A 10,353-nucleotide genomic window follows, 5' to 3' on the forward strand; every position below is an offset into this window, starting at 1 on the left:
CAGCTGTCCTTCAGAGATAAAAGGCACACTTTGCCTGTAGATGGTTAGAGATTCAGTCCACGGTGTTTTGTAGAAGAATAGGGAATGCCCCAAAAGACAGAAAGAAGGGGCCCTACTAAGGCAATAGTCAGATAAGGAGCTTGAGCCTTAGTTCAGACAAAGTGAGAGAGGAGAAAATACATTGCAAGATTCTGTTACTATAGATGTGACGTTAAAAGTACATCCATGGCATTGATTTCTTGCTTTTATCTACCAGTACATTATTGTCCTGACATAATTCTGAATGAATTACTGATCGCCATGACAAGGTAGTGGAGAAACACAACTCCCAGGGACCTAGTCATAAGCTTTAGTGGCAAATTTGCAAGTTATCAAGTTCAATTTCTGGTCTCACCCTTTTGAAGAACCAAGTGACAGATGATGTAGCTTGAGGTCAAGAGTTGAAGCCTTGTAGAGTGTAGACCATGGTAGGCTGGATGGAGAAGCAACTTTCTGTGTCCTTTCTGTGTTGAAAAAGTCCCAAAGGTGCTTTTTCAAAAGACAACTGGGTTTTCTTTGTTTTTCCTTGAAGACATTTCAGTCAGAACTGAAGAAGCATCTTGGATGAGAAGTGAAACATCTTCAAGGAAGAACAAAGTTCAGTTGCCTTTAGAAAAATACACCTTTGGGACGACCATGACCTGGATGACTGAGAATCTCTATTGACAGTTCTGTGTCCTGATAGAATTCCCATTTCTAAATGGGCAATAATTGTTGAGGTCCTGGAATTAGATTCAGACATTTGGGATGTTGCCTGGGCCATAAGTAATCCTCTCCTCAGGCACAAATCAGTCAGATTAACAGATTAATAGAGTTGAAGGGGACTTTATAGGTCATCTAGTCCAATCCCGCCCCACTCAAGCATGGGACCCTACACCATTTCTGACAAATGGCAGTCCAAAAGTCTCAAGTGATGAAGCCCCCACAACTTCCGAAGGCAACTTCTGTTCCATTGGTTGATTATTCAGAAAGTCCCTCCTTATTTCTAGATTGAATCTTTCCTTGGTCAATTTCCATCCATTATTCCTTGTCTGGTTTTCAGGTGCTTTGGAAAATAGCTCCTCTCTGTGGCAGCCCCTCAAATATTGGAAGACTGCTATCCTGTCTCCCCTGGTCCTTCTCTTCACTACATTAGCCATGATCCAGTTCCTGTAACCGTTCTTTATATGTTTTAGTCTCCAGACTCCCTAATCATCCTGTCATTTTAGGAAGGTCTGTTGAAATGAAAGAGTTGAGGTTACAAAAATTTGAGAAACTTGGCTATTTCCCATTTGGAGCTGATTTATATCTTAAGGCGATTGAATGGAGCATTTTGTCACTTCTTTCTGATGACATGAGTTTGAAGTCTTTTCATTGATAATGAATGAGCAAGTGTATTTATGAATATTGTTGTATAGTTGTACAATTATTCAATCCAGTTCAACTATAGAACTAAGATAGAGAACCTGCAGATATCCAAGTTTGCTGAACCGGGTTGTCTGTATATCATAGCCAATTATGACACTCCTACTATTTCTATTACACCACACTGTGTACAGGTCGTCCTTGACTTACAACCACAATTGAGCCCAAAATTTTTGCTGTTAAGTGAATTTTGCCCCATTTTATGACCTTTCTTACCACAACTTAGTTGTTCAGTGAATCACTGCACTCCTTAAGTTAATAACTTGGTTGTTAAGTGAACCTGTCTTCCTCATGGACTTTGCTTTTCAAAAGGCCACAAAAGGTGATCACATGACCCCAGGACACTAGCCATCCTAAATATGAGTCAGGTGCCAAACATCTGAATTTTGATCACCATGGGGATGTTGCAACAGTCATAAGTGTGAAAAACAGTCATATCACTTTTTCAGTGCCGTTGTTACTTCGAACAGTCACTTAATGTACTGTTGCAAGTCAAGGACTACCTATATGTTAAATCAGCAGTGCATTCATTTTCATGTTTGGAGCAAGCAATGGGTTGTCTCTTTTTTGTTGTGCTAAAACCATATGCAGATTATTTCTCCCTTTGGCTACAAAATGTAGTGTTCATCTCCTTTTTCTGTAAAATGTTTATACATTCAAAGCCATAAGATGGCAGTATTTTTTGTAGAATCTTCTTCCTGATTGAGCTTCTCTTCTCTCTTCTCTCCAGTCCCTTTCTTCAGTTTTTTTCTCTGAATTTGGAAAAGTTTCTGCCTGTCTTTTGTTGCTAGTTGGCTTCGGAAAACAGATTGTCTATACACTGAGAAGGCTGGATGGGTTGGTGGGTGGGAATATTTGACTCTCACTGTGGAAAAAAATTCTCAGCTTTGCTCAGGCTTCCACTTCCAGCTGCGCTAGTTACCAGCGAAGATACAAGTGTCTTAAAACCTGTGGTTTTCCTCTCTGCCCATCCCAGGAAGACATGGGGAACTCCTGGAACAACGTTCATTCTCCTCCCTTTTAGGGTTCCTGGAAGATGATACCAGCTCCTGATTGCTTCTGCCTGGAGATGAATGTTTCATGACTTAAAACCATCTGTTTTTCGATGGTTGTCTTCTAGGATTTCTGTGGGTGATGTCAAGTCTTCCCAAAATGGGCAGGAGAAAATGGCTAATCTGTGTAGAGATGCCTGTCAGGTTTCCGAAAGATACCCTAATTAATTTATGAGACTCGAGCATGAATGCTTTTACAAGTTGACATTGCCACTTCCAATTCTTTTACCCATGTTCCCTTTGTATGATAAGGGACCAGTGGTTCTCAACCTGTGGTTAAACCTGTGGGGGGCTATGATGTCATCAAAGAAGGTCCTTAAAGGCTTGAAAAAATGTTATGATTTAAAACTTGCATTAAGTCTTGGGGATCCGTGGCCATAGCCACAAAAAGTATTTAAAGGGGCTCCATAGTGAAGAAAATATTGAGAACCATAGCACTAAACTAACCAAAAGGATGAGTAAAATCTGGAGGCTCTCAAGCCAATGATGAAACAGACTTGCTGAGGTTTTAAGCAGATTATGATCTGGTTAGATAACCACCTGGGACCTCATGCCTGAGCTTTCTAGAGGTCTAAGAAGACATGGATGAAGTTTTAAAATGTAGTTCTCCAAGGAATAGCTGAAATTTTTGTATGCCAGCTGCCCTCAGTTTTTTCCTGTTGATAGTTTTAACAACTATGTCGGAAAATAGTCACTGTGCAAGCAGCTGGCCTCTGCAGCATATGACGTATAAGGCCACACTCCTTTTGTATCCCACGTCCAAGAACATTACTAAAGCCTTTCTCAAACCTGGCACCCTGTAGGTGCATGTTACCTCCTGAACTGTTGTATTTGTGGTCTACATTTGGCAACATAGTCAATAATTCCACACACAAGAGTAAGTGTGGAAGATTAATGGCTGTTAGCCATCAGCTTCCTTAGAGAAAAGGTTTTTTTTTCTGTGATCCAAAGGGCACGTCCAAAGATTTGGTAATGTTTGAAGCATGAGATCTTAGATCTGGCTGGTTTTATAGCACCATAACATTGTTGTGCCTATTGACTGACCACTACATTAAAATGTTATTTTCAGTACAGGGTTTATTGCAACAGACTTGCCTTATTTATTTTTATAATTGTAAATGAAAATATTAAAGAAATACGATTCTATGTTTGTTTGCCTCTCTTTGTAGAAGTATACCTCCATTCAAAGAATTTATTGCAGAATTGCATGCATCAGTATTTCTTTTAATAAGGAAGCAGCAGTTGATGAAAGTAGAATAACTGTTTTAGGTGGAACATCTTTTTTCATGCAGTTCATGCCAAGTAACATATCCATTAGTTTGGGATTTGACTTTTTTTTTTTAAAAAAAAAAAGTTCCAATTTGGCCTTTTTTATAAAAATAAAACCTTCCTGTTATGATGTAGCTATTATGCGATAGCAATAGCAATATCACAGACTTATATACCGCTTAATAGTGCTTTTACAGCTCTCTAAGACGTTTACAGAGTCAGCCTATTGCCCCCAACAATTTGGTTCCTCGTTTTACCCACCTCGGAAGGATGGAAAGCTGAGTCAACCTTGAGCTGGTAAGATTTGAACTGCCAAATTGCAGGCAGCCGGCAGAAGTAGCCACTGCGCCACCTTGGCTCTTATGCATGATAGTTGCATGAATCAAAACTGTATGATTCTGAAGGTTAAAATTTTAAAATAGTATGCTTCCATCAAATTATTTGTCCATTCTTTCGTTTCAAGACAACCCAGTATTAAAGGGAGTGATTTTTAAAAAAATCTAGAATTTGAGTTTAAGCAGTCATTCTTAAAGGCCTGAATAAGCATGGGATTCTATTGAATAAGATTAAGAGGTCTTGAAGGGAGAACAATCTATGTGCGAAGTTGATATTGCTAATCCTGGAAAAAAAATCCACAAAGGCAACATCCTTTTATTAGACAACCTAATAAGCTTTTTTGATTTATGAAAACTTTTTATCAACTAATTAATTAAGAGTGTGAGAAAAGAGTTGGGGATGGTTGCTGAATTGACCTGCCATTTCTATATCCATTGCGTTCTTGAGAGAGAATGGCTGCAAGGAATGAAAGTGAATATTAACAGGTATGGGCTGCTATCGAGTGGGGTTGAATACTGCAAAGATGTTAGAAGACAGTGGACCAAAGCTTTTGATTGTGCAGCTAGCAGCCCAAATCCATATTTTTCCCATGTTCTATCAAATATAAAGGTTCCTTGGTAGTAGAAAAAAGAATAGGAGTTAACCAAGTAAAACCTACGTTCTCTTGTTGTGTGATGTATATCAACAGAGATGAGAAGGACCAATCATGGCATATTCAGTGATGTCATTAGTCTGCCAGACTTTGAGAGAACAGCCTATGAGTAAATAACCCAAATTTTCTTGAACAATCACCCATTGTTAGGATATTGAGCCTGTCTTCTACATCAGGGGTCTGCAACCTTGGCAACTTTATGACTTGTGGACTTCAACACCCAGAATTCCTCAGTCAGCTTCACGAAATTGCAGACCCTTTTTCTAGATCAAATAAGCAAAGTGATCTGCAAGCAATGATAAGCATGTTTGACTCCACCAAATCAGCAGAGGTGTGTTTACATTTCCCAAGAGAAAATTGCAGTCTGTTGGCAAGTAGCTTAAGGATATTTTATTTGAAGCTCAATAACACAATGGCAAACTAGATTCCGCCCCCCTCTTGTTTCGTTTACTGCATACTTAAATCAGATGTTGCGGTTAAATGTTTCATTTGCAAAGGTTCCATTCTGCTTTATTTTTCATCTGGATTTGCGTAGCTTTGGATCTCCTATTGCCCGTTTTCTCCTTCAATTAGACTTGCCTGAAATACACATCGATGATAATTTAAAAGAGATACATTTTAAAATCGTTTAAACATTTAAAGTCTTTTTTCTCAATACTATTCAACATTTCAAAATTATTTCAATTGAAGCACATTGTTTGGAACTTGTAATATTATAGTGAAGTACCAGTGGTTTTCTCAGCATTGTAAAGCTATTACAACTCGGTCTTGACAGGTTCAGAACAGAAACAGATGCAAAAAGGAAGGAGAAAAAGTAATAGGGAAATAAAAAGTAAATCAGACAATAGCATCTCTTTCCCTGTCTGACATAATGTCCAGATTGGTCTGTCTTTTATCAGAATCCTTAGGAGGCAGGATCAAAAAATGTAAAAAGAAATAAATTCTGAGCTTTGAAAGAATCATCATTTTTCACATTAGTCTGTAGTTGTCCCATCATGCTCAGTGGTTACTTTGAAAAACCTTTTTTTTTAAAAAAAAAAAGGTAAAGGTTTCTACTGCCTAGTTGTGTCCGACTGTAGGGCGTGGTGTTCATCTCTCTTTCCTAGCCAAGGAAGATAGCATTGTCCGAAGAAGCTTCCGTCATCATGTGGCCGGTATGACTATATGCCCGTGATGGCAGACCTTTGGCATGTGTGCCAGAAGTGGCATGCAGAACCACCTATCCGGGCACGCGAGCCATCGCCTGTTGTTCTTCCAGGTTCTGGCACGCTAGCCAGCTGGTCTTTGTGCATGTATGCATACCAGAAACTGGAAGAACATCTTCCCAGCACATGTATGCGCACTGGGCAGCTGCTCTTCTGGTATCCAGCATGCACATGCGCACCAGCCAGGTAGTCTTGGTGCATGCATGCATGCCAGAAACAGCAAGACCAGGTGGCCAATGCACATGGGTGCACCGGAAACCAGAAGATCATCTTCCCAGCGTGTGCATGTAGCCTCCTGGAATTATTTTCTGAGTCAATTTGCCTATTGGACAGACCTGTTCCACCTCATTTTTTTTAAAAAAAATTTTTTTAATTTAAAACAAACACAAAATCCTTCTTTACATGCTGTAGAAAGTGTATCAGTTGGTTACAAAAAGACTTTCGTGCATCTCTTCCACAGTCAACAAACATAATTCATATTAACCCAAGCATTTTAACTCAAATATTCATACATATTACCATCATCATATCTCCATTTTCATTTGACTGTAATTATTTAAACATCCTTCATCATAAAATATACCCAGATTTAATACATAACCACATACTGGCCTTTCAATTACTATTTCTAAAACAGCATTAACACTGAATCCTTATGTCCTATTCTAGCTAAACATCCATAATATTTAATAACAAAATTTTCTAATCCTCCTTTCCAAATCACTGTTTACAATTTACATCCAGTTTCCTTATGTTATACCCATATCTATATCTATATATCTATATATCTATATCTATATCTATATCTATATCTATCTATATCTATCTCTATCTCTATCTCTATCTCTATCTCTATCTCTATCTCTATCTCTATCTCTATCTCTATCTCTATCTATCTATCTATCTATCTATCTATCTATCTATCTATCTATCTATATATATATATATATATATATATATATATATGTTGTTATACTTATCCCTCCTTTATTTAACTATATCCTGTATCATAACATTTCCCCCCCAATAATCAAAACTTCTTCCTTACATGGATACCATTCAATATTCATATCCAATTATACACATCATAATACTACACATTGTATACATTAGTAACATTATCAATTACTTATTTAAACTATATCTATTGTCAATAAATTTCACTAAGTTTAACTAGTTTTTATTTTTTAACGTTCCATTCATATGTAAGGGTGGCTGCACTTCTGGTTTCCATCGCACTCCCATTTCAACACTTGGTGCCGAAAAGGTTTGCCAACACTGCTATATGCCAAAGATGCACAGAATTCTATTACCTTCCCTGGTGTTACCTATTTATCTATTTGCATGTGTATGAATTAGTAGGTTGTCAGGAATTGAGGCAAGAATGGGAGTTCAGCCCATCATGTGGTACTTGTGTCTCGAACTACCGATCTTCTAATCGACAAGCCCAGCATATTAAGAGCTAGGCCACCACGTCCCAACTTAGTCTTTGTCTTAGTTAACTTAGATAACTTAGAATTTAGACTTAGTTTTATTTGTTTCTCCTTCTCCAAGACTAGCGAATAGTTTGGATCAGCGGTCCCCAACCATTATGGTTTAGGAGCCGGGGGGGGGAGGCAAACTGGCCCATGCAAACAGGGGCTGGTGCATGTCTGCACATGTATGCCAGCTCACCACTTGCACAAGTCAAGCTGTGTGTACACATACTGACCCGCCACTTCCACAGCTCACTTCCAAACTGGCCCAGGCCCAGTAGTGGGCCACAGTCTGGAGGTTGGGGACGCCTATATTAGACCTTAGCATTTTGAGATCAACATAATGCCCAGTGTGATATTTAGCCCAGTATCTTAGTCTAAACATTTGGAATAGGTAGAAAAAACTTTTTAAAGTAAAAGATGATGGACTGCAAGAAAAGCAGTAACAGATGATGTTTGAAGGGCTAGATAATGATATAAACGAAGTTGCCTTCATTTCTATGAAGGCCCCAAGAGAAGATTATGTTGTTGTGCATGGCAGTTGAGAGCAAAAGACAAAGGATGAATTCGCTGGAGTTGGTTTAGGTTTATTCAAGTCTTACAATATTTGCATCTCATATGTTTACTCTGATTCCAAAGAGGAGATGCCAACTTGTTCAAAATCATTTACAATAAATGTAATGTTAAGTGTAAATCCAGACTACTGATTTACCTTTTGAACTACATTCAGATATATGGCTGGATACATATATCTCACTGAACAATAAAACTAGCTATTGTTTAGTGAGATATATGCATCCAGACATATTAACTGACTGGACCTTGGAAAATTTTGTTTTTCAGGAAAGATATTAAAACTATTAAATATGGTAGCTACCGAAGGGGGGAAAGGACCAAACTGCTGGAGGAAAATCATTATGAAAAGTGGGCTATGAAGCCAGCCCTCACCTGAGGCTGAAATATTTCAATCCATCCTTTTAAAATAAAAGGTAACCTCTAGTTCTCCCATTCACCTTAAAAAAGATGTAATTAGCATTCTCCTTAGCAATATGTTCAGCTTCAGATTACTGTACAGAGTAAGGAAGATGACCTTGGTGGAGAGAAACTAGCTCCATTAGCAAAAAAAAAAAAAAAAAGAGGGAAAAACCTCCCAGGTCCACAACAAATAGATAATATTCAGAAGGGATTCAGACATGCATCCCACTACTTCACAAGAATATAAGAAGGGGAGGGGATGTAACACGATTCGGTTTCTACAATAGTTTTAGTCTTCCTGTGGTGGTGGTTTCCTGGTCTGATTAACCTGACGGGGCTGACAATTACATTGCCCTGTTGTTAAATCACTGGAACAGAAAATACTGCAAAAGTTGAAAATAACGTTTAAAAGAGAGCTCACCTGTAGGGACACCTTTCAGTCCTCTGAGTGTGAAACGCTGGCGTGGCACACTGCATTCAACAGGCTGCAGTTCCCCAGTTTTGTCCATCTCATTTTCAATCTGCGTTGGAGAAAAAAAGAGTCAAGCGATGGTCTGAAATTATGGAAAGTCAGTTTTGGGTTAGAAACTTCAGAGGTTGTGCAGTGGAATTGTTTCGTGCAGGGGTCTCCAACCGTGGCAACTTTAAGACTTGTGGATTTCAACTCCCAGAGTTCCTCAGACTTCAGGTGGTCAACACCTGGAATGCTTTACCTGACTCTGCTGTTACATCCTCTAACCCTCATAGCTTCAACCTTAAATTGTCTACCGTGAACCTCACGCATTCCTAAGAGGTCCATAAAGGGGTCATGAAAAAGCCCACGAGCATGCCTACTGTCCCTGTCCTACTGTCCCCATTTAATTGTACTCATTTCCCTTGTTCATGTCCATGTTTATACTTATACCTGTTATCTTCTACATGTTTGATAAACTAAATAAAATCAAATGAACAAAATAAAAAATAGGGGTGGGGAGAGGAAAAAGGGAAAAGGAAAAAAAGCATTGGCTTCTGACTCTTTTTGACATAGTAGAAATAAGGTAAATAACATACAATCTTGAATTTTAACTTTTACATAATATATACTAGTCTTTTCTATAACAACTAATCTGTCTAATCCGCAAAACCCAAAATCAATGTTTTGTTTTTTTTCCACCTCAAGCACAAAGTCCAAAAGTGGTTTCCAATTAGAAACAAAATTAATTGTATTCTTTTCTTTAATCAAAGCAAGCAAATTAAGCTATCTCTGCTAACTCCATCAACTTTTGCAGCCATTCATCCATTGTGGGAATCAAAGTATCCTTCCATTTCTGTGCATAAAGTATTCTTGCTGCTGTCCACATATATAACATCAGTGCCATATTTTTTTTCCCAGGTCCTTTATCCATTGAACCTAAAAAAAAGTTTCTGGATCTATTTTTATATTCACTTTAAGAATCTTCTGTATTAAGATGTGAGTCCTACTCCAATATTTATTTGCTTTGTCACAAGACCACCATAAATGGCAAAACATTGCATCATAATGTGATTGAAATTGCCAAAAGCTAACTTACCTCTTGGAAGGAGTCCCTTAGATTTTCCACATTTCTCTTCCCACCAGGTTGGAAGCCATATGACCAATGCTGGGCAAAGCAGGTTGATAAAGAGATGAGCAATAGGAAGAAGCTTATCTTCTGCATTCTGGAGACCAAGGAGCAGCTCTGCTAATGCAGAAGAAATGAAATAAAGAAAAATCTTAACAAGTTTCTCTGAATAGTTATTATTGAAGATGCCAACATGCATTGTGCATATCCTATAGCTGTGTTACCTGATTGATGGTCAAAGATGGAAATGGTTCCTCTGAGACCTTCTTAGGTGTGGGATAAGGTGCTTCCTTGCCTTATAAATATACCGCTTCTCCATCCTTGACGCATTTGCCCCAGGCAGCCCCATTCATAACTGTCTCATAC

The 10,353-nt window shown here is 38.4% G+C and overlaps 1 protein-coding gene across 1 annotated transcript; it reads right to left on the bottom strand.

The window, feature by feature from the left end:
• Window positions 1-4,804: 4,804 nt before the first annotated feature.
• On the bottom strand, window positions 4,805-10,083 carry GNRH1 (gonadotropin releasing hormone 1). Its single transcript, XM_087703769.1, has 3 exons — window positions 9,958-10,083; window positions 8,829-8,928; window positions 4,805-5,331 (listed from the first exon to the last, which is right to left on the bottom strand). Exons 1-3 carry the CDS (start codon window positions 10,081-10,083, stop codon window positions 5,318-5,320), a joined length of 240 nt encoding a protein of 79 aa, XP_087559895.1. The 3' UTR covers window positions 4,805-5,317.
• Window positions 10,084-10,353: the final 270 nt, after the last annotated feature.

This window comes from Thamnophis sirtalis, unplaced genomic scaffold, assembly GCF_051295495.1.
Source record: "Thamnophis sirtalis isolate CommonGarterSnake01/CBP01778 unplaced genomic scaffold, rThaSir2_p1.2 scaffold_2, whole genome shotgun sequence".
Classification (NCBI taxonomy): domain Eukaryota; kingdom Metazoa; phylum Chordata; class Lepidosauria; order Squamata; family Natricidae; genus Thamnophis; species Thamnophis sirtalis.

What these genes read in the sequence shown, in the direction of transcription:
- GNRH1 (XM_087703769.1), bottom strand. Translation starts at nt 10,083, where the DNA reads ATGCAGAAGATAAGCTTCTTCCTATTGCTCATCTCTTTATCAACCTGC. An exon ending in TAAGGGACTCCTTCCAAGAG is followed by an intron (nt 8,929 to 9,957) that starts GTAAGTTAGCTT and finishes TCTCCAACGCAG; the next exon opens with ATTGAAAATGAGATGGACAA.